The sequence below is a fragment of the Podarcis bocagei genome (genome assembly GCF_964188305.1).
Source record: "Podarcis bocagei genome assembly, chromosome: 13".
In the NCBI taxonomy this organism is placed as follows: domain Eukaryota; kingdom Metazoa; phylum Chordata; class Lepidosauria; order Squamata; family Lacertidae; genus Podarcis; species Podarcis bocagei.
Genome location: NC_138138.1, coordinates 53,160,527 through 53,183,282, shown reverse-complemented (window position 1 = coordinate 53,183,282; position 22,756 = coordinate 53,160,527). Strand labels below are relative to the sequence as shown.

The following is a 22,756-nucleotide window of genomic DNA, read 5'->3' as shown; positions in this document are numbered from 1 at the left end:
CGCGCTCCCCACGCCTTGCGTCCATCCTCTCGGCCCAGACTACGTTTCCCGTCAGGCGCTGCGGCGGCTTCTCGTTGCCATGGCAGCGACGGACGCGGCCTACCGCTCTTCCTCTGGCTCCTCCCGGCGATGGACGTTTACCGGCCGCGCTATTACACCCCGAAGGAGGTGGAGGTGCACAACCGGCCCTGGGACCTCTGGGTCTCCTACATGGGGCGGGTCTATGACCTCAGCCCCCTGGCCGAGGCCTACAAGGGTAACGCAGGCAGCCTCTGGCACTTCCCTATGGCGGCCCCAGGGCAGCCGGCAGATTTCCCCACTCAAGAAAGTGGTGTTGGGGGGATGAGTGTTCAGACCCCTGGGCTCTCACTTGTGGGGTGCCTCAGGGTCCCGTCCTCGCCCCCATGCTTTTTAATATCTATATGAAGCCGCTGGGAGAGATCATCAGGTTTGGGCTGGGTGTTCATCAGTATGCGGATGATACCCAACTCTAGGTAAAGGGACCCCTGACCATTTGGTCCAGTTGTGACCGACTCTGGGGTTGCGGCGCTCATCTCGCTTTACTGGCCGAGGGAGCCGGCGTACAGCTTCTAGCACTTTGACGTGCTTTCGAACTGCTAGGTTGGCAGGAACAGGGAGCAGGGACCAAGCCACGGGAGCTCACCCCGTCGCGGGGATTCGAACTGCCGACCTTCTGATCGGCAAGCTCTGGGCTCAGTGGTTTAACCCACAGGACCACCCACGTCCCGACACCCAGCTCTACCTCTCCTTTAAATCAGAACCAGTGAAGGTGGTGAAGGTCCTGTGTGAGTGCCTGGAGGCAGTTGGAGAAAGGATGGTGGCTAACAGATTGAGGTTGAATCCTGACAAGACAGAAGTACTCCCTGAAGGACCAGGTGCGCAGCCTGGGAGTCATTTTGGACTCACAGCTGTCTATGGAGGTGCAGGTTAATTCTGTGTCCAGGGCAGCTGTCTACCAGCTCCATCTGGTCTGCAGGATGAGACCATACCTGCCTGCGGACTGTCTTGCCAGAGTGGTGCATGCTCTAGTTATCTCCTGCTTGGACTACTGCAATGCACTCTACGTGGGGCTACCTTTGAAGGTGACCCGGAAACTGCAATTAATCCAGAATGCAGCAGCTAGACTGGTGACTGGGAGCAGCCGCCAAGACTACATAACACCGGTCCTGAGAGATCTGTATTGGCTCCCAGTATGTTTCCGAGAACAATTCAAAGTGTTGGTGCTGACCTTTAAAGCCTTAAACGGCCTCGGTCCAGTATACCTGAAGGAGCGTCTCCACCCCCATCGTTCAACCCGGACACTGAGATCCAGCACCAAGGGCCTTCTGGCGGTTCCCTCATTGCGTCAAGTGAGGTTACAGGGAACCAGACAGAGGGCCTTCTCAGTGGTGGCGCTCGCCCTGTGGAATGCCCTCCCTTCAGATGTGAAGAAAATAAGCAGCTATCCTCTCTTTAAAAGACATCTGAAGGCAGCCCTGTTTAGGGAAGTTTTTAATATTTAATTCTGTATTGTTTTTAACACTTGATTGGAAGCCGCCCAGAGTGGCTGGGGAAACTCAGCCAGACGGGCGGGGTATAAATAATAAATTATTATTAGTAGTATTATTATTATGGGGGGGGGGTCTGAGGGAATGCTGAATGCACAACAGAAAGCGTCCCTCGGAGGTGGCAAATCCAGGGTCTGCCGGCCACCAGGGCTAAAGGGGAGCCTCCATGTTCAGTGGCAGTCTACCTTCTCCATGCAAACCTCACGAGGGAAGTGGGGCCACTGCCTTTTCCACGAGGGCGCCTCGTTTGGGCCACTGCTGGGAAAGAGGGTGCTTGGCTAGGGGGCCTGATCCAGCAAGAGGGCTCTTCTCTCACGTTTATGGTGCGAGTTGTTTTTCCACTGCATCGCATGCGCAGGCCTTGTGTCCTTCTTTTCCTCCCTCCCTCCTGTGTCAAGATCCCAAATGTGTCTCTTTTTGTTTTTCCCTAATTTGGAAAATAGCACGTTCTTTACAAGGTCCTCTCCAGCTTTTTTGTTTTTGTTTAAAGCACTGGTGGGTGACCTGAGGCCTTGGGAGGCAAATGTGGCCCTCAAGGCCTCTATATTTGGCCCTTGGAATTCTCCCCAGGCCACGCCCCTCACTGGCCTTGGTTCGCAACCTCCTTGAGTGCTTTTGCCTGGCTGGAACATGTCCTTGAACTCCAACAAAGCCTCTTCCAAGGGGCAAAACTAGGCTTTATTTCACCCAGGTCAAAAACCCAGTTTGGCACCTCCCCCTCCCCCCCATTTGTGTACGCACACATACAGGCTGCAAGCAAAAAAACAGGCTGCAAAAAAACTGCGCTAGCGCCCCACCCCTCCCCGTGCTATGGCTGTGCCTCTTCCTTCCCTGGATAGAGAGGTGTGGGTGGGTGGTTGTGTACACATGCATTATGCCACTCACTTTTGCCTCTAACCCCATTCATCACTGACCTATGACACTCTTGAGGTTTCCCACAAGGGAGCGTGCTCCTTTGGCTAAAAAAATGGCTCCCTGCTTCTGATGGGAAATAATAATAATAATAATAATAATAATAATAATAATAATAATAATAATAATAATAATTTATACCCCACCTATCTGGCTGGGCTTCCCCAGCCACTCTGGGTGGCTTCCCAAAAAATATTAGAATACTGTAATACATCAAACATTGAAAGCTTCCCTAAACAGGGCTGGCTTCAGGTGTCTTCTAAAAGTCTGGTAGTTGTTGTTGACATCTGGTGGGAGGGCATTCCACAGGGCGGGTGCCACCACCGAGAAGGCCCTCTGTCTGGTTCCCTGTAACTGGGCTTCTTGCAGTGAGGGAATCGCCAGAAGGCCCTCGGTGCTGGACCTCAGTGTCCGGGTAAAACGATGGAGGTGGAGACGCTCCTTCAGATATAGACTCCTCTCTATTGGGAGACTGTGAAGAAAGACTACCAGTCAAACAAGATAATATGGGGCTAGCTAGAGCACTGGTGTGACTCAAGGATGGGCAAGTTTCACATGTACCTTATCTTAATTTTATAATGAATGATTTTAGAGTGTTGTTTGTGCTGTACTTTTGTACTGTTTTATTGTTGTTAGCCGCCCTGAGCCCGGCTTCGGCTGGGGAGGGCGGGATATAAATAAAATTTATTATTATTATTATTATTATTATTATTATTATTATTATTATCTATATTCTCTGCCTGTCCAGGTGATCTCTTATTGAAGCCTATCCTAGAAGCAGCGGGGAAAGACATTACCCACTGGTTCAACCCCAAAACCAAAGACGTGAGTACCTGCAGCTCTTGTCGGAGTGGAAAACTCTTGGAAAATCAGAGTTTTGTTTTTGTTTGTTTGATTCTTTCTTCCATAAGAGTGTTGCTGGTAATTTGTTGTTGTTGTTAAAAATTGGTATACTGCCCTTCATCCTCAGATCTCAGGGCAGTTCACAACTTAAATATGCAATATAAAAATATGTGATAAAACATTACAATATAATGCAATACAATATAATTATAGAATACAATACATGATAAATTCCATGATAAAAGCAAGAACAAACCAATACCCTCTTCCCTTCCCACAAACACATTAAAAGGGGCATAGGATTTTAATTCTCATCCCAGGCTTCCCCTGCTGACTCCTTTGCCTCTGCCTACCCCATTCTCTGGACTGCTATTGCTCTTGCAGATTTTTGTGCTGTTTGCAAAGCTTGCGCAATGTCCTACTTCTGGTGGCCTATGTGTACAGATGTGCACTGCTGCACTATGACAGTCTTCGCTAACCTGGTGCCTTACATGTGCTTTGATGGGGAGTTGTTGGCCAAAACTTATCATGGGCACCATGTTGGCAAAGGCTGCAGCATTCGAAGGAAATGTTGCCAGGGACAGGATGCTAAAACCGCAGTGAGGGAGAAACATGTGCCCACTCCACAATTGAACCAGCGTCCTACATACATATTTCTCAGTTCTTTGTAAGTTTATTCCCATCTTCACAGTCACAGATGTGATTTGTTACATCTTTTATTATTTCCCCTGCATAATTTCCCGCCATCCTTGCTCAGAAAATTGATTTCGCCGCTTTCAGACTTTTCTCTTAAGGACTCATTTGTATCATTACTAGTTTGTTAACAATTTCCTTGACTTGCTGTCCCAAACAGAATACATTTGAAAGACTCTGTGTTAGGTCCTGAAGGGCAGAGTAAAAAGGAGCAAACATTTCCATCACTGCAAATGCCAAAATAATTGTTTCTGGAATCCTATTTTGGGGCATATTCTGTTTGTCGTGCCTGTTGAATCCTCTTATCTCCATGTATCAACCTGTCCCATTTGTAATGATCCTTCGGAGAGCTGCTTCTTGAGGTTCCGCAGCCAGGAATGGCACATTATGTAGCAACATATTGTACTTTCCTTTTGGTGCAAACTTAAAATGTTTCTGTTTTCCCTGGCGTTTACATGATGTAAATTCTGGAACTGCCCACATTTTAAAAAGGTTTCTCAATATGAAATTTATATTGGTTGCTTTAAGTAATCTTTTTGCCTGCTCCTGAGTTTATGGTGTATATGGGATGGCTGCAACTTGCTGTCCCAGGGTTTGGCAACAGTGGTGGGATAGAAATTTACCAAAGAAAGAAAGAAAGACTTATTTGAAGCCACTCCCCTCTTAACTGAGAAAGGCCCTGATTTCCCTCCTTCCAGATACAGACACACATTAACCCTCTAACAGGATGCCTTAAGTACTACACCCCACAAGGTCGCTTTGTGCACATCCCACCTCCTCTGCCTCGTACAGACTGGGCCAATGACTTTGGCTTGCCCTGGTGGAGAGATGGCAACTACGAGGTGGGCATCTTGTCTGCCAAAACCAGACGCATACGGATCATCAACACTCTGACCTCTCAGGAACATACCCTTGAGGTGAGTCCTGTCCCACCTTTGCAAAGCTAGGATTTAAGAAAGAAAAAACACCCAAGATATTATTGGCAATTGTCCCTCTTCCTTTGCTAATGTTCCTCTGATGGGACAGTGTTGTGGACCTCGATTCTGCCCGGCTTGTCTGTGCCTCCCTAGGATGTGGAGGCTGAAGGGAACCACTTGGTTTTCAGGTGTATTTGGACCTCCTATGATTCCACCCATGGATGTAACATGGTTCTTTCCGCAGGTCTGTGCAGAGGAATCCATGTGGGAGATCCTTCGGCGGTACTTGCCCTACAACGCCCATGCGGCCAGCTATACATGGAAATATGAACGCGTCAATCTAGACATGGATAAGAACCTGCAGCAGAACAACATTCCGGATGAGGATGAGGAATTCTACAATCTCTACATGGATGCTGATGCCTTCACCCCAGCCATCCTGCTCTACTTCAATGATGACCTCACTGAGCTCTAGGTAACCCCAAAATGGAGAAGGAACTGGTCCCATCTCCAGCCATGCTGCCCCCACCCCTACCCCAGCAGCCCCTCATCTAGCGTGCTTATTTATAAGAATATTTATAAACCACCAACTCGTTTAAAAGATGCATCATGTGCAATAAAACCTTTCAAATGCTGTAAAATTCTAAAATCATAAGATGCAGAACAAATGACCAACACTGAGCCGAATTAGTTCTCTAAGAAGGCTTGGTTAAACCAGAACAACAGGGAAAACAAGCTTCCTCCATCTTCTCAAGGGGCTGTCACATGGAAGAGGGTAGGACTTGAACCAATTGATTCAAGTTGCAAAAAACGAAATTCCAACTCAACACCAGGAAGAACTTTCTGACAGTAAGAGCCGTTCGACAGTGGAACGGTCTCCCTCGGAAGGTGGTGGACTCTTCTTCCTTAGAGGTTTTTAAAGCAGAAGTTGGATGGCCATCTGTCATGGATGCTTTAATTGAGAGTCCTGGATGGCAGGGGTTGGACTAGATGACCCTTGGGGTCCCTTCCAACTCTACAGTTCTATTTTAGGTGCTTGCCTGATTTCGATAGTTCCAAAATACAGGTGAAACTCGGAAAATTAGAATATCGTGGAAAAGTTCCTTTACTTCAAGAATTCAACTTCAAAGGTGAAACTAATATATGAGATCGACTCATGACATACAAAGTGAGATATGCTTCTACTTCTCGGAGGTCCAATCTTGCTCGATTTGCAATCCTTGTTTTGCTGATTTCCTTGAATATTCCAATTTTCTGAGATGGTTACATTTGGGGTTTTCATAGGTTGCGATGCCATGACCATCGCAATGATAACAAATCAAGGCTTGACATATCTCGCTTTGCATGTCACGAGTCGATCTCCTATATTAGTTTCACCTTTCAAGTTGAATTATGGAAATAAAGGAACATTTCCACGATATTCTAATTTTTCGAGTTTCACCTGTGTATTCATTTATCTGATTTATGCTTTCACCTTTCCTCCAGAGCTCAAGGTAGCATGCATGGCTTCCAGCTCCCCATTTTATCCTCACAATAACCCTTGTGAGGTAGGTTAGACTAAACGGCAGGAAAGAACCAAGGTCACTCTATGAACTTCCTCACTGAGTTGGGATTTGAACCCTGGGCTCCCAGGTGCCAGCTAGGGTTGAGCAAGATCTGATTTTCAGCATCTTAATATATCACCAACTAAACATCTCGATATAGCGATATATCACAATGTCCAAAATAAAGATGCACCTACGTAGAGGTGTTGGCTGGCTTCACGTTTTTCCCGCATTGTGATTTTTTGCCAGGGCCTACTCTTGTGATTCACTGTCCCCGGCATGCGGCAGAAGTTGCAGGAATCGAGAGAAGCATTGTCTGGCTTCACAGACTTCCCCACATTGTGATTTTTGCATAGCACACACATTCCCTTACAACTCATTAAGGCTGCTTAGTTTCTCAGATGGGAGACTTACTGGGATACTGAGGAAAGAACCCCGGGAGGAGGGTGAATAGTGGAAGGAGTCTACATTTGGGGACAGCAGGGCTGTCGCCCTTCCTCTGCTAAAAAACCTTTTGAACGAATCTGTGAGAGCTTCAGTAAATGTGTTTCTCAATCAGAAGAACACCCCCAGATTCTGTGTTTGCAAAGAGGGCACACCCTGCTTTTCCTCCATTGATCAGGAAGGTGTTTCCTCTCGGCCCACCTTGGAACTGGTTACCCAGAAGCAGTGGCGTAGCGTGGGTTGTCAGCACCCGGGGCAAGGCAAGTAATTTGCACCCCCTAACCCGTGGATTTGCGCCCCCTAACCCGTGGATTTGTGCCCCCTAACCCCCAGATGTTGCGCCTGGTGCAGCCGCCCCCCCTGCACCCCCCACGCTACGCCACTGCCGAGAAGTCAGCAACAGAGATGGAAAATGGCATTTGTGAAAATTTACTCTAGACTTGAGATGATGAAGCTTCTGTATTTCAGGAAAACTTTCTGGATAGGAGGTGCCACAGAAAAATTAAATCCTTTTGTACAAAGCAGACACTGTGCTAATATTGAGGGAGAAACGAGAACATGAGAGTCAACATGGGCTTGATCCAGTATGAGGCCTGTACAAGGGCACTCTTGGGCCAGTTGTCCCATGTGCCTGGAGTGTGGTATTTGCTGGAAATGAAGGTGTACCAAAAAACGATATAATAATATATAATAATAATGGAAAAGGATTTCACCCACCTTTGGTTGCATCCACCCTAGACTTAGGAGCAGTTTAGGATGTAGCCACTAGATGTCAGCAGTGGCTCATCAAGCAGCCATTTTGAGGTCTGTACCGCAACCCTTGAAATGGTTTTAAATATAGAATAATGACTCTCACATTCAGTGGTTGATTATTCTGCAGGGTCATAGCCAATGGGAGAAGCACTGCTGCTGCTTTTCCCTTTTCCTTTGGAGCAGAACACATGCACCTCCACTCGCCTTTCCCCACAGCCTTTTGAAATTCAAACTTTGTTATTAAGCTTACTAACATCCTCTGGCTGTTGTTTTTTTTAAATTTGTTTTTGTTAAAGATTTTCTTGGTTTACAAAAATACATGCCTTGTCTCTTTTTTTCCAGGTTGTGCAGTCTTCCTTACAAATCAGTTACATTTGTTGTGAGACATTAGTGATGGGGAAGAAGGGGGGAGAGGAAGGATGGGGGTGGCGAGGCTTATATTCTTTTGTACAGTGGTACCTCGCAAGACGAATGCCTCGCAAGACGGAAAACTCGCAAAACGAAAGGGTTTTTGGTTTTTTGAGTTGCTTCGCAAGACGATTTTCCCTATGGGCTTGCTTCGCAAGACGGAAACGTCTTGCAAGTTTGTTTCTTTTCTTAACACCGTTAATACAGTTGCGACTTGACTTCGAGGAGCAACTCATAGCACGCGGTGTGGTAGCCTTTTTTGAGGTTTTTGAAGACTTTGGTGATTTTTGAAGCTTTTCCAAAACTTTTCCGACACCGTGCTTCGCAAGACGAAAAAAACCGCAAGACGGAAAAACTCGCGGAACGAATTAATTTCGTCTTGCGAGGCACCACTGCATAGTGTATGTGTGGCATTTTGGGCCAGCGTCCATTGGGTAGGTTCGCTTTCTATTTTTCTATTGCATTTCCTTGGTAGTGAGAGGTATTGGGGGGCAGGGTGTGGTTGGTTGTCTGTGGTTGTCTGCAGTGGGGTTTGTTTGCATTTGTGAGTTGGGGAGGGCTTGTTGGGTCATGTAAGCATCCTCTGGCTGTTGAGACTCTGGGGAGTCCTGGGCTCAAATCCCCACTCAGTCATGAAGCTCAGGGTGACCTTAGGTCAATTGTTTTATCTCAGCCTAACCTACACCACAGGGTTGTTGTGAAGGTTATAGGAGAAGAACCATGTAAAGTCACATTGAGCTCCCTGGAGGACAGGCATGATAACAATGTAATAAATAAAACACAGATTCTGCAGTAGTCTTTGCCAACCAGATGTTTTGGGCTGCAGCTTCCATCTGCCCCAGCTGGAATGTGTTAGCTAAGACTGATGGGAATTGTAGTCCCAAACATCTGGAGGGTACCAGGTTGGTAATGCGAATGTAGTGTCGATACCTTTATTATGGCACAAAAAGGAACCTAATTACAATTCCAGCATCTTCTATAATACTGCCGCATTAGTTGGGGTAAATGGCAAAAATTCTCCTCTCCCACAAATCTGGAAACACTGTGGTTTGGGGTCAAATGATTTAATATGTTGAGGGAGCCAATACCTATTATCAATAGCCTGGTTATCAGAGCCAAACATGGTTACAAACTTTCGAGCTCAGAATTCATACACAGACAGCACAATCCCGTATGTGTTTACACAGAAGAAAGTCTCTTTAGGATTGCAGGAGAAATCTGCTTTGTCATCCTGCAGATACAAAAGAAACCTGTATTTGTAGAGAAGCTAAATCTGTATTCACATGTGCTAATGGAAAAATGATTTCTGTTCCCAGAATGTCCACTTTTTTCATATATAGAAGTTGGGAAGATGGTGACCCTTCTCTCAGCTGAGAGTATGATTTTTCTCCCTTTCTGACGCCTCCATAATTGCCACCAAGCAACACAATTTGTGTTTCTTTTCTCTCATATGGAAAAGAAGCCTCAAGTTATTTAACTGCTTTTTAAAAGACAGTTCTTCAGCTTTGAAAAGACAGAATTTAAAATGCATGTAATTGCTAAAAGAATTCCCAGCTCATCCAGATCCCCTAAGTGCTTCTTCTAGTCAAGAAGGTGTTATGTTGCTTCTGAAGTACTCTTTGTCAGACCTCTGAAGGAGATGACTTTTTTTTGGGAAGCAGCCACTCTGGACACCTCTCTCCCTTTATGTGCTTTCGCTGTTCAAGCATGCTGCGTCAAGTTGCTAATCAAAAAATAGTTCTTAGCTAATTGTTGAGAACTGGATGGAACACACACAGAGAGAAAAGGAAATATCAAACACCAGTCCTGGAATATGGGGGTAGGAACATCTGTGGATCATGCGGGGACATCCAGTGCGGCAGAAAAGGAAGTGCTTAGAGCTGAGTCAAGCTAGACTCTGGGGATCAGGGAGGCCTGTGGTGAGCCATAACCCCTCCAGTGAGTGCACTTGTGTGATAATTGCTTTGGTGGGAGAGACAGTAACAGCTGGGCTCCCTGCTTGCTAACCTGTGTCTGTAGGCAAAGTGATGGTGGTGCTGTGTGTGTTGCTGGGAGATCTTGCTTTAGAAGAAGAGCATGACAGAACTCAGGGGAGGCTATTGAAAAAGCAAACCCAGCCTCTTAGCTTCTAAAGGCCACAGCCTAGCCAGTCTCAGATACTTGGGAACGCTTGCTTAGTGCTGGAGGCCTATCAGAAATGGAAGAACCATAGATGATTCCTATGCTTAGCACAAAAGAAATGTAAGGAATTCACCGGCTTCCAATTTGCTACGTGGCCTAGTTCAAGGTGTTACTAATAGTATATAAAGCCCCAGACAGTTTACCTGTGAGATCACCTTCTATGTCCACACGACTGCTTGGATCAGCAGAACTGGCACTGTTACAGGTGCCACACAATATTTGTTCCACATCTGTAAGAAATGGATCTTTTAGTTGGCAGCACCCACAATCTGGAACTTCCTGCCAATTTATTGTACTCTTTTTTTCTCCTGCTAAAAACATTTTTTGTTAGAAAGGCCTACCCAGATACATTGAATTTTGATATGTTTTCAGTTTAGCACTGATTTAAATGTTTTAAATGGTTGTTTTTAATGGTTTTAACCAATAATTTTACTGTTTTATTCTTTTTGTAACCGCATTGAGTTTTTTTACAATCAAGTGGTGTGTGATTTTTTTGAAATAACGAAAAGACTGTTTCCTTATAAATTTGCATACTGAGCCAGAATAATTTAAAGTGTACTTTGAGCCAAATAAGCATTAAACACACCAACCCCAAATACATTATGCAGAAGCAGGTTCTGCTGCTATCAGTGCAGCTTCCTTTCATATGATGTATTTATGATTGGGATCTCCATCCCTCTGAAGACTGATTAATTTCTTGTAGTGTGTTTTCAAAAGCCTTTCTGCTGTTGCTATCCTAAGATGTTCACAACAATAAATTTCACTGAGAAACCAGGAAACAGGAACTTGCAAATCCATACAGATATTTTAGATATATACATACAATGACATACAACCCCAGAGGGGGCATTAAAACAGAGCAACCGCCCCCACCCCACCCTTACTGTAAGAAAATAGCATTGGACGCAAATACGGCACAGAATACAGAGGGAAGTTTCACATTTTGGAGTTTCCTTTGGGAAGTTAATTTTATCATTTAGAATATGTTGGGGGTATTAAAAGGAAAACCACAGTTTGCAAGGGAGGATGAACCAAAGACTGACAGGTGTCAGAAAGGGGAGGTTAGAGGAAGGATAACAGGAAGGAAACTAACCTTGGATTTTGCACAGTGATACACCAGCTGGCCTCGGGACTCCACCTGTCTTTCCCAATAGGCACCCTGCGTGCTCCTCACATTAAGCTGCCTGAGCATCTTCCTGCACCACTTTCCCACTGCTCCTTATGGTTACTGGTGATCCAGTCTCGCTCCTCACAGTCTTCAAAAACTGCACCTTGTATGTGGTGCCTGTGCCAAAATGAAAACAAACAAAAAGCATTATATATACACAAACAAGCTGGCACGCTTGGAGCAGCAACACTGTTGAGTGAAGTGATGGTTCTGGAAGGGTGCATCCCAGGCCAGGAACCAATAATAATAATAATAATAATAATTTATTTCTACCCTGCCCATCTGGCTGGGTTTCCCCAGCCACTCTGGGCTGCTTCAAAAAAAATAATAATACATTAAAATATCAGTCAGTAAAAACTTCCCTAAACAGGGCTGCCTTCAGATGTCTTCTCAATGTTATATACCATAGTTGTTTATTTCTTTGACATCTGATGGGAGGGCGTTCCACAGGGCAGGCGCCACCACCGAGAAGGCCCTCTGCCTGGTTCCCTGTAACTTCGCTTCTCGCAGAGAGGGACCTGCCAGAAGGCCCTTGGAGCTGGGCCTCAGTGTCTGGGTTGAACAATGGGGATGGAGACGCTCCTTCAGCTATACAGCCCCCCGAGGCACACCTGGCCTGCTGGTAATAAGCCTGAAAGTATTTGCTGCAGTTGCTCTTACACCTAACTTCCTGGAGTTGTAACGGCAAATGTATGAGCTGAGAGAGGCAGCTCTGATCCAGAAGTCCTCTCGGGGTACCAAGTCAGGGTGGGTGGGAGACATAGGAGCTAACTCCTAGGGGCAAAGGTCCCTTCAGCCCCAATAAAATATATGAGGAGGCCACCCTCCCTCCAAGTTGATGGACATTGCCATTCAAACGGTGTGTCTTGTGATCAGTTTTGCACGTTGGGACTTACCTGCTCCCCCCCCCCCAATATTTTATTCAAGTTTGCACCCTTGGTGGGAGGGATGGTTTGCACTGTCTCTTGGTCACTTTGGCTCCACCTACAGTTCTCCTGATGCTTTCCTGCATCTATCTTGCTTCCTGATTATCACACTTCATATGAGAGGAAGTGAAGCAGGTTTTGCAAGCTGTGTGTGTGTATAGGTCACCTGGTCAGAAGCATCCCAGACCCTGAGATTACTGGGTCCAAACCTGAAACCTAGGGGTGGCCCCCAGTGATGTCAGGGAGAGACACCCCTAGTTATATCACAGGGCAGCCCCCAGAGATATCACAAGGGTGGGCCCTGGAGATGGAAGTAAATTGGAAGAGGGGGAACAGAGGGCAGACACCTCCAGAGTGCCTATATGCTATAATTTGAAGCCGGGCTGAAGTTTGCAAGCTGCATGCACAGTCTTCTTAATATGTATTTATTTAATTAAAGGAGCTCTCGCCCATCTGGAGTGGCCCAGGCATACCTGGAAACATCATGTCAGAGCTGGAGACCTGGCAACCCAAGGGTACGCTACTATGCCAAAGAGCAGAACGATCCAGAATTCTGTGGCCAAGCACCGTAATGTGGCTGTGGTCGTGTTCCTGTTGGGCCTTGCAGTCTGTAATATTTCTCGGTCCAGCAACAGACACCAAGAATGAGAATGAGGAGTAACTTTATTAAAAAGATTTATTCAGAGGTGCTGCTAAGATCCTCTTTTAGAACTGGTACTCAAGGCCTAAGGAACAGGCCAGTTCATGTGACTCCAGGGCAAGTCGTCAAATTGCCAGTGGACAATTAACATGAAGGAAGAGCCAGCAAATTACAAGCTCTGTCATTGCACAATTCACAGGGCCATATGCCAAAACTCTTCAGGCAACATCTGGAGAGCTAGAGGTTAGCTGCCGCTGGTGCAAATGATACTAATCTAGGTGGGCCAATGGCTTGCCTCTGTATAAAGCAGTTTCCTCCATTCCTAACTGCTCTCTGTCCACATTTGCAGCCTCCTCACTGGGAACATGTCTCGCATTCCTCCCTCTGCCCCTTCTAGGGGGGTGGCATTAAGCTCTCCCCCCCAGCTGTGGCAGAGATAATGGGCATCTGTCTACTCCCATGCCATGCCAACAAGGCCGCAGGCTGTCACATCAGGCCAGCTGTCCTTTCTCCCTGTCCCCTTGGATGGGTGCTGTCCCTGGTAGCTGCAGCAGAAGGGAAAAAGTATAACCCCTCTTTGCAAGTGGGGATTATGAAGTGAGACTTGAAGGTTGACCATTCTCTTGTGGTGTGGTGCTGGCAGGTCCCATAACCTCAGGAAGGCTCGGACTTGTACAGAGAACAGATGGACTTGCAACCGCTGTCCTCTGTCTGTGAAAAGGGAACCCTGCCCACTCTGCCTCGAAAGAACAGCTGCTCTTGGCCAATGATGCCTGGTTTTTTCTTTTTTCTTCTGCACTTGCAGTGCTTTTGTCTCTCCCTGCACTACCACCTGGTTGTGGCCCCAGTTGTGGAATCCTGGCCAAAAGAGGCCTGTTTGGCTACGTCACTGATGAACTTCTGCTGCACTGCAAAGGCATGGCCTTTCTCATAGTGTTTGGTGGAGCAGTAATTTCCTGGTAGATTTTATCTGCTGTCTGGCAACCCTTATGCTGCTATCCTATACTGCGGCCTTGGTCAACCTGGTGCCCTCCAGATGTTTTGTACTACAGCCCCCATCAGCCTTAGCTAGCGTGGAACTGATGCAGGGTCATTCATTTCCCCATTCCCCCCCTTTCATTTTTAAGTTTATTTTTTCATTTAATTTTTAATTCCATCGGCACAGCTGTGAGACCAGCACATTTTGGCCCCTGCTCTATTAGAACTTTTGCATCCCATATGGTCATTAAAATAACTTGTAATTAAGAGCGTGTACCTCATTAGGCTTATTTCCTCCTCCCTCCCAATCCATTTCCCTTTTGTGTTGTGTCTTTTTATATTGCAAGCCTGGTGGCAGGGACAGTTTGGTTTTCTTTTCTTTTTAGTGATCCATAAGACACACTGAGAGCCCCCCCTTTTTTTTGCCTGAAGAGCTGGATAAAAATTCTGTAAGCAAAAAACTGGGCAGTGAGTCAAGGTCTTATTTCTGAGTAAACATGCAAGGGGTTGCACTTAAAAATATATATTTGTAATATTTTTACTGAGATTTATTACACTTGCATTTTTGTAAGACAAAGGCAGGATATGCTTATTCTTAAAAATGAGAGAATTGCTTGTGACCACATGGTCTCTCCTTCCACATGTTCATTCCCAAAAAACCAAACTTGTCCCTATGACGTTCTCCTCCCTTGTCTCTCATAAACCATTGCATGATTAGACACTGGTGTTGAATTCTCTACTTTGTCTTTGACATATTTTCCTTTTTATAGTGTTGCCTGAAACGAGCCATCAAATGGTTAATGCTTAGTGACAGCCACTGTTTAAGCTTCTGTGGTATGAGGTAGAGAATGAGGCTATGTGATACACTGGTTAGAGACCAGGTTCAAATCTCTGTTCAGCCATGAAGCTTGCTTGATGTCCTTTAGCCTTTCGCCACCACCCTCTCAATCTAGCCTACCACATATGGTTGTTGTGAGTTGTGGGAAACTTACACTTGCCAGGAGCGACGTCTCAATGCTTTCCACATGTGCTGCATCAGGAAGAAGTTTGGGTGTCCCGTGGCAGGACACAGTCTCAAACAAGGATGTGCTCTCCCAAGTCCACATTCCCAGTATGTTCATGCTCCTGTCTCAGCAACTTCTATGCTGGCTTGTCGGTGGAAGATGTTAGGATCCCAAAGGATGTGCTCTATAGGGAGCTGGCTTCAGATACCAGGCCTGTCGGCAGGCCTTGTAAAGGCTGGCAACATCACCCCCACAATGTGGGAATCCCTTGCAGATGACCACAGCACCTGGAGACAGTCTGGGAGGAGTGCAGAGAGAAGACATGCCAGTGAAACTGGACATCTTCATCTGCCGCAGCTGCAACAAAACATGTCTCTCCCACAGCAGTTGCCACAGCCACAGCAGGTACTGTAACTAATGGCTTGACTTCACTCTCAAAGGTTCACTCTTCCATTGTCTCCCAAGACGGAGCGGGTGCCGGCAGGTTGTTGTGAGGATAACCATTCTAGGCCAACCTTTAGCTCCTTGGAGGAAAGACAGGGTGTAGATTTAGTAAAATAAATAAAATGACTGGCTCCATGAGGTCTAAAGCAGTCACCAATAGTAGGCTGGCCTGCTGTACAATGCCTGGCTCCCTCCCTGCTCTGTAGCGCCTACTCTAAATCCTTGACTATAAATGAACAGGATGGCTAATGCTTACATCCAATCAGTTGTGAGTTCTTATGAACTTTTAACATATTTCAAACTGGCTATCCTTTCATCTGGTTATTTTTTTGGGGGTGGGGGTGGGGGAATGGCTCAAGCTGTCCACAATCCAGTGCCTTGTGATGGAAGAGAAGACACACCAATACAGCTGTGGTTGAAGGAAACACTAGAGAATGTGACCTCTGACCTGGAAATCCTCCAGTGATTCTCATTTCCTAGTGAGCCAAAATTCCTAGGACCAGTTGTAGAGACATGCGGGTTATGGAAAAACAAATCTCCAAAATCAGTTATAATTTTGCCAGAAGTCTTAAGACATTTGAGGATTTTGCCAAGAGGTGGGAGTGCTTGCTCTTGGTTTCTGAATGCTGGAAGGTGTCAATAAACCGCCTGAGGTCAGGGGGGATGGATTTGCAACAGATGCCACCTGCACTCTGATTTTCTGAATCAAAGTGTGTAATTCCCGTGTTTCCACAGGCTTTCACAGAAGTGTGTGTGTGTGTCTACGTCAGTCACATTGTAATCAGCAGGGGAAAGGCCTTGAAAGATTTCTTCCCACCCCCGAGCCAAACAGCAGCAGTTCCCTTGAGGGAAGAGCAGGCTTGTGGGGTAATGAGCAACACATCTTTGACCCTCTTGAAAGACAAGATGCAGTTGTGTGTGTGAGCTGTTGGAATAAATTCTACATTTCCCCTATTAGTATCATGCTGCAGGTTCCTTGATAGGATTCCTGACACTTAACTGCATTGTGAAAAAACATCAAAGGCAGAGAAGAGACAGAAGGAAAAGGATGTTTTCCTTTTTTCATGCTGTTCCCTTGAGCAAGGAGGACCAAGCCACAAACAACTCAGGTCAAGATTCAAAAGGGATTTCCCCCCCTTCTTTGGAAATTTGTACTTTGTTCTCGTTGCTTCATTTTTAACCGGCAGGCAATATAATGCGTCGATGTAGTGAAATTCCAAGTTTAAAATTCGGATGATGTTGGACCGCTTGATCCGTTCTCGTCCCCACCAGGAAGAGACATGCTCTGTATACGAATAAAAAAAAAGGCCACTTTAATGTAAAATGGTTTTGATAGCATGAAACCTCCAAAGCTCTTCCTGGAGCATTGGCTTCCAGCATTGCCAGGCGAATGTTTCAACATGAGTGAATGGGATTGGCGCCCAAGCTCCTGGAGGGCTTCAGAGGGTGTTGCGTTAAATATAAAAGCCACATGGGGGATAACATTCACTTGGCAAACGGTGTCTCCTGCAGGCACAGTTAGTCCTCTGTGGATGCTTGTAACTAGTCTACAGGGGAATAAGCTTAGGCTTAGGTTGAACACTTTCACTGAAGAGCGGCCATGTTTTAATAGCTGGGATTGCCCTCCAATTCTTCCCCCCAAAATGAAGTTTAGCCCTGCAAATAATTTAAAATAAGGGTACGACTGACCGCACTACTACTACTTCACTGAGAGCGGTTCAGATGTGATGCTGCATGATTTCAAACACACTTGCATGAAAAGAAGCCCCACCGTGAGGTCAGTGCAACTTTCTGTCAGGTGCCATTTCATGCGGGGTTGTTTTTTTTACTTCCAACAAAATACAGAGAGAAGAAAATTGACAAACTTGTTGTCTTCAAAATTGATTAGAAGGCTGATCAACTTTGCTACCAGGTTTAGTTCAGAATTACTGGGAATTCACCTGCAATTCAATTTCAATGTCAATAAAGTTGAAGTATTTTGGAAACAAGCATCATAGAAGCCTCCACTAAAGTATTTTGGGGTATTTGGGTACTGCAAGAATAAGAGAATTGCCTCTGGAATAGTTTGTAAGCATTGTGTTTGTACACAATCCTTTGGCAAGGCCCTCATTCAGCAACAGGATCTTAATCTCAAAATTTATCTTTAATATCTGGAAGTGGGTGGGTCGGGTCCAAAATTTCCCAGAATCATTTGTAAAAATGAAAATCTAATGAAGACAGTTAAATAATATTTAAAAAAAAATCAGCACAGATTTGTGTCTCATAAAAATGTGGGATGTGTGAAACCAACAGTGGTTTATTTTAGAAATGGATTTTTAAAGTGATACGAGCATTATACTTGTATATTGCTAGTGTAGTGTAAGACTGAAGTTGGGGAAAATATGTTTTAAGTTTTTTTTTTTTTAATTCCCATGTCAGATCCAATGGGCAGAAGCAGTTATCCAGTAGTCCCCAACAACAGAGTTGATTTTTATCTGTAGTTTCCTTATGCAGGTAGGACAACTCAGGTGAGTCAAACATTACACTTTGCAGGGTCAGTACTCTGACACATGCTTAGATTCAGTTTAGTTGGGTTCAAGGATATTGTAGGCTGAAGATACCTCAATAGCTGTAACTTCCTATCATGGGTATTAGCTTGGTAGTGAATGACCTGCAATCTGAACTAGAATCTATGTAATGTGCAAACTTGTACTTCACTTGGGACTTACTTGTGATTGCAGCTCCAGTTTCCCACTTCTATCATGTCTCTTCCAAACTCCCATCTTTTTTGTGGGGTATTTTGCTATATGCAAGGGTTCATGGACAGCTAGGTTTTGCAGGCCTTATTTGTGCAGGCAGGACAGTCTCACTTGCACCAACATAACAGACACCAAAATGAGAGATTATCAGAGCCACCTGGTTTGGGGAAAAATAAAGAATTGAGTCCTTTAAAACTTCCTGTTGGTTCCTCCATCATTATTAGAGGGTTTGAGATCAAAGGCCACAAACAAAAGGAAAGCTAACTTTTTCAAAACTGTATTTTAAGTCTTAAACTCAAATTATCTAGATGCATGAGGCTTGTTCAAAAATAAAATGTGATGGCCATTCTTAATTATTATAAAATGCTTCTCCATTTTACTTATTAATTTCCCTTTAGTGGTACATTCTTTTCCCATTTATAAAACAGGGAGAGAAAGTAAGGGCCACAATCCGTAAGAGACGTATACAACCTTACGCCCAGCGACTTTCTTGGGACTTCAATGTACCACACTCAGTGTTGGATTGTGGCCATAATTATTTTCAAAATCAGCTCAAAAAAAATTCCCCAACGTTTTGATGAGAGAAGGGGGGAGGGGAACCTTTGCAATCAAGGTATTTGCTAAAACTACACTTTCATATTAAATTGATTTACCCCAGTGGGGCAAACACGATAGGGTAAATGGGGGGGGCGTTTAAGGGAGCAAAATATATTTATTAGGATAGACTTTCCACACAGAAGTTAGGAAGGGGGGGGGAACCTTTTAAAAAACAAAACAGCACTCATCTAGAAAAACAGTGAAATCCACTAATGTGAGCATGGATAAAATATTTTAATGAATTGCAGTAATCAGTGGGGTTTTTCTTCTTCTCTTCTTCCTTTCTTGCCCTAGAGGAAAAGGAGAGAAATAAACCACTCCCTTCTGAAGTATTTAAAGTTAGAAAAAGAAGAAGAAGAAAAAAGGGGGGAGGAAAAAAACCACCCCTATTCTTTTTTTCCTTCTCTTGTGCTAGTAAAGCAGACACAGACACACACAAAAGTCATGGTCTTACTAGTATGGAACTAGTTAACCTTTAACAATTTTATGCTGATGTCATAACTGAGCATGAGTACTGATTAATCCAACCTTTTCTCTCTCTCTTCCCCCCTCCCTGTAAAAAATATTTTTATTGAGGGAGGTGGGGGGGAGAGCATAAGAAAAAAAGAAATAATTTAGAGCAGCCATCTTTGTTTTATGCAGAAATCTTGTCAGTTTCCCCCCAGTGCCAGGAATGTCTAAATATTGTTCATGATCACAGATCTTGGAGATTGAAAAGAAAATATAACAGCAAGAAGAAAAAGCCTTTATCTTTATTATCATTTTCGTTTTCTTGCATGTTTTTCCCCCCTCTTAAATTTGGAGCTGATTTTTTTTTGAAAGGGGGGAGATCTTTTTAACCCTATGGAAGAGGGGGTTAAAATTAAGCCAGCCATTTTGTTTTTTGTTTTTTATATAGGGGGGGCCCTATATATTTTTTACCTCCTGGGGGGGTCTGTTTAAAAAATAATTTAAGGGCGGCCATTTTTGTTTCTTGGTCTTGTGGAAAATATTATCCTGAACTCCCCCCTCAGAATTTAAATATATCTTTACTCCCCCCTTCGTTTTTTTTAATTTTTTTTTTTTTAAAGAAGGGGGTCGAGGAAACATTTCCAGGAAGGACAAAGTTGTAAAGAAGGAGAGTTGTTTTCATTCATGGGACTTTTTGATTTTTTTTTAAACTGAGGTGATCTGAAGTGGGGGAGAGCTTTTTGTGTGTGAGAGAGGGAGAGAGGGAAGGGGGGTTGCCCCCCCTTCTGCTTTTCTCTTGTGTTTCCCCCACCCCCCTCCTCCAGCGCCACCATGGCTTCCCCTCTGAGGGAGGACGAGGAAGAGGAGGAGGAGATGGTGGTGTCTGAGGTGGAGGGGGACGAAGACGAAGAGGAGGAAGAGGAGGAGGAAGAAGGAGCAGGGGACAACAGCCCAGGCGACATATTCCCGCCTGCTGTTCAGGCTGAAGAGGCTGCTCCACTGACACCGACAGCATCCACGCCGGCGGCAGCTGAAGGGACAGAGGCGCCTCCAGGTAAACAACACCCCTCCCCCCCCCAACCTCCCGGTCGCCCCTTTAATTTGACCCCTCAGGAGATTCGGCGCTATATTAACCACCACAAAAAAAATTAGAAATCTGCCCCGGCGCCTTCAGGCGGTGGATTTGGGGGGAGGGGGAGGGGAGGGCGGCTTGTTTGTAAACAACTAACGGCTTTCGAACGCCGAGGGGCCGGGAGTTCCAACCCGCCGCCCTCCTCGCGCCAACCGCCCGTTCCGCGCGCGCGCTGCCCAACGGCTTTGGAATGTTGAGGGACCCGGAGTTCCACCCCCCTCTTTTCTTTTTTAGCCTCTCCTCCCCTCGGCCCGTTGCCCTTCGCTGCAATGCCTCACCCAGCGCCGACTGCCCCTTTGCCCGGCGGCCTTTGGGAACCTTTCCGATGGCGGGGGGGTGGGGTCGGGGGTCCACGTCCGAGCCAGCCTCCCCTCCCCCCCCTGCCGCCGCAGCCGCCGGCCAAACGGCTCGAGCGGCCGCCGAGAGTCCCAGTCTGCCTCGAAGGAGGCTGAGGAGAGCGCGTGGGGCGAGGGAGACCAGCGGGGCTGAGGTGTGGGGAGGGGGCTCTTGTTTCAAATCACCCCTATTTAATAATAATAATAATAATAATAATAATAATAATAATAATAATAATAATAATAATAATAATAATAATAATAATAATAATAATAATCGACGCTTTCTGAAAGTTGTTGGGGAGCCCTGCCCCCCTTATTTGACACCCCGTCGCGGCTTTCCTCAGGGTCTGTGTGTGGGGGGAGGGGTGGTTTGTTTTGTAAACAGCCTCACCCTCTCCCCGTCCTCGACTTGGTTTTTTAGGGGGGGGGCGGTTATCTGCAAGCACACCCTCACGTATACAAATAAATAAGAGAGAGAGATACTGCTCCCATGACTTGTTGTTAAAAGGACCCCCACTTTTTTAACCTGATCCCCCTGTTTTTAGGGGGGTTAGTGGGTGTGCACCCCATCTCTGGAGAATGGGACCCATGCCAGTGTCACATGAGGGAATAAGCCCCAAACTCCCTCGTCCTCTTTGGGCCTGAGCGGCGAGAAGTTGTGGCAAATGCAACTTTTTTTGGGGGGGGGTTACACAAGGGCCGTGCTTTTCGGGTAAATGGGGTTGGGGGTGACGCCTTGTGATTTGGGGGTAGGGAATGTGAGGTGAGGCGCATGTCAGAAAAGCGTGCCCTAGAGGTGATGGGAGCAGCTGGCTACTTGGTGGCCATATGCCAGTTTTGACAGGAGCAGAGAGGGCTGCCTGACAGCAGGGCAACAGGACTGAAGGGAGCGGAGAGGCCTGTGTTTGGGGATTATGAGAGGCAGGAGCCTCTTTGTAGTGGGGCCAGTGTCAGGATTGGAACAGGAGGCCTCTGTCGTTGAGGGAGTGGGCTTGGCAGACTTATGGTACTTGGGATGAAGATTTAGAAACTGCAGGGGCAGAACACTTTCTGCAAAACCCGATTGGAACAAGGCCGATGTTTCATTGATCGGGGCCTATTGTTCATAGTATTACAGGCCCATTGATTGGAATCGGGTGGTAGTGGATGGCTCCTCATGGGAAAGGGACTCTGGATTCTGTGTGTGGATCAGGAGCCTTTGTTGCCTTTTGATCTTACAGTCAGTCATAATAATATTTATTCAGCCCCTGCATGTGTTTTTTTTATTATTACAAAAATCAATAAAAACAGGCCCAAACCACAGATGATCATTCTAAGAAAGATGAATAAAAACGCAAGGTGAAGCACATACACGAGAACAGTAAGGCCCAATCCATGTGACAGGAAAGGTGGTTGGACCATTAAGCAGGTCTAGACATTGAGGCTTGCGTATTGAAATGCAAGTTGGGTAACTTTGAGGCCAAATTGGTGATGTCAGGAGTCTAGCTCATATAAGGCAGTATATATGGGGGAAATTCCTCTTGCATTTTTAAAGGCCTAGACAGGCTTGCCAAGACACATTCAGATAGCCCACATAGTGGCTAGCAAGAGATACTTAAACATTAAAAACTATCACAACACTCAAAGGGTAAAGGACCCCATCAGTTAAGTCCAGCCGCGAACGACTCTGGGGTTGCGGCGCACATCTCGCTTTACTGGCTGAGGGAGCCGGTGTTTGTCCACAGACAGTATTTCCGGGTCATGTGGCCAGCATGACTAAGCCGCTTCTGGTGAAACCAAAGCAGCACACAGAAATGCCGTTTACCTTCCCGCCGGATTGGTACCTATTTATCTACTTGCACTTTGACGTGCTTTTGAACTGCTAGGTTGGCAGGAGCTGGGACCAAGCAACAGGAGCTCACCCCGCCGCAGGGATTCGAACCGCAGACCTTCCGATCGGCAAGCCCTAGGCTCAGTGGTTTAGACCACAGCGCCACCCACGTCCCATCACAACACTATGTCTTACTTAAACTGATTATCTGCCCTCTCTAATTATCGGTGACCCTCTGGTCCTCTCTTTCGGTATTGTTAAGGATATC

The 22,756-nt window shown here is 45.9% G+C and overlaps 2 protein-coding genes and 2 long non-coding RNA genes across 10 annotated transcripts in view; 2 read left to right on the top strand and 2 right to left on the bottom strand.

Moving 5' to 3' along the window:
- The first annotated feature begins 31 nt into the window (after positions 1–31).
- Positions 32–10,400, top strand: CYB5D1 (cytochrome b5 domain containing 1). Of its 3 annotated transcripts, none has more exons than XM_081168218.1 (5): positions 32–256; positions 3,229–3,305; positions 4,715–4,933; positions 5,178–5,408; positions 9,399–10,400. In XM_081168218.1, the coding sequence occupies exons 1-4, from the start codon at positions 130–132 to the stop codon at positions 5,406–5,408; spliced, it is 654 nt and encodes a 217-aa protein (XP_081024344.1). In that variant the 5' UTR covers positions 32–129; the 3' UTR covers positions 9,399–10,400. The 3 variants fall into 3 exon arrangements, with proteins under 3 accessions (XP_081024344.1, XP_081024345.1, XP_081024343.1); XM_081168219.1 differs by lacking the exon at positions 9,399–10,400 and adding an exon at positions 7,100–7,118; XM_081168217.1 differs by lacking the exon at positions 9,399–10,400 and adding an exon at positions 6,727–6,866.
- LOC308572303 lies at positions 5,159–12,790 on the bottom strand. 2 transcript variants are annotated; one of them, XR_014001690.1, is made up of 3 exons: positions 11,357–12,790; positions 10,407–10,493; positions 5,159–5,291 (listed from the first exon to the last, which is right to left on the bottom strand). It is a non-coding gene; the product is annotated as an uncharacterized lncRNA (long non-coding RNA). The 2 variants fall into 2 exon arrangements; XR_014001691.1 differs by lacking the exon at positions 5,159–5,291 and adding an exon at positions 9,001–9,313 and having other exon boundaries at positions 11,357–11,708.
- Positions 12,791–15,311: 2,521 nt separating this feature from the next.
- LOC308572297 lies at positions 15,312–20,827 on the bottom strand. Of its 2 annotated transcripts, none has more exons than XR_014001680.1 (3): positions 17,973–18,756; positions 16,424–17,925; positions 15,312–15,503 (listed from the first exon to the last, which is right to left on the bottom strand). It is a non-coding gene; the product is annotated as an uncharacterized lncRNA (long non-coding RNA). The 2 variants fall into 2 exon arrangements; XR_014001679.1 differs by lacking the exon at positions 15,312–15,503 and adding an exon at positions 20,619–20,827 and having other exon boundaries at positions 15,760–17,925; positions 17,973–19,048.
- CHD3 (chromodomain helicase DNA binding protein 3) overlaps positions 19,904–22,756 on the top strand; it is a 61,025-nt gene continuing 58,172 nt past the window's right edge. For all 3 annotated transcript variants that reach the window (XM_081167663.1, XM_081167664.1, XM_081167662.1), the window contains exon 1: positions 19,904–20,262. In XM_081167663.1, coding sequence (XP_081023789.1) covers positions 20,040–20,262 — 223 coding nt within the window. In that variant the 5' untranslated portion in view covers positions 19,904–20,039. The remainder of the gene's footprint in view (positions 20,263–22,756) is intronic.

Coding starts and splice junctions, on each gene's coding strand:
- CYB5D1 (XM_081168218.1), top strand. CDS start 130: ATGGACGTTTACCGGCCGCGCTATTACACCCCGAAGGAGGTGGAGGTG. Junction 3,306..4,714: donor TCAACCCCAAAACCAAAGAC/GTGAGTACCTGC, acceptor CCCTCCTTCCAG/ATACAGACACACATTAACCC. Junction 4,934..5,177: donor CTCAGGAACATACCCTTGAG/GTGAGTCCTGTC, acceptor TTCTTTCCGCAG/GTCTGTGCAGAGGAATCCAT.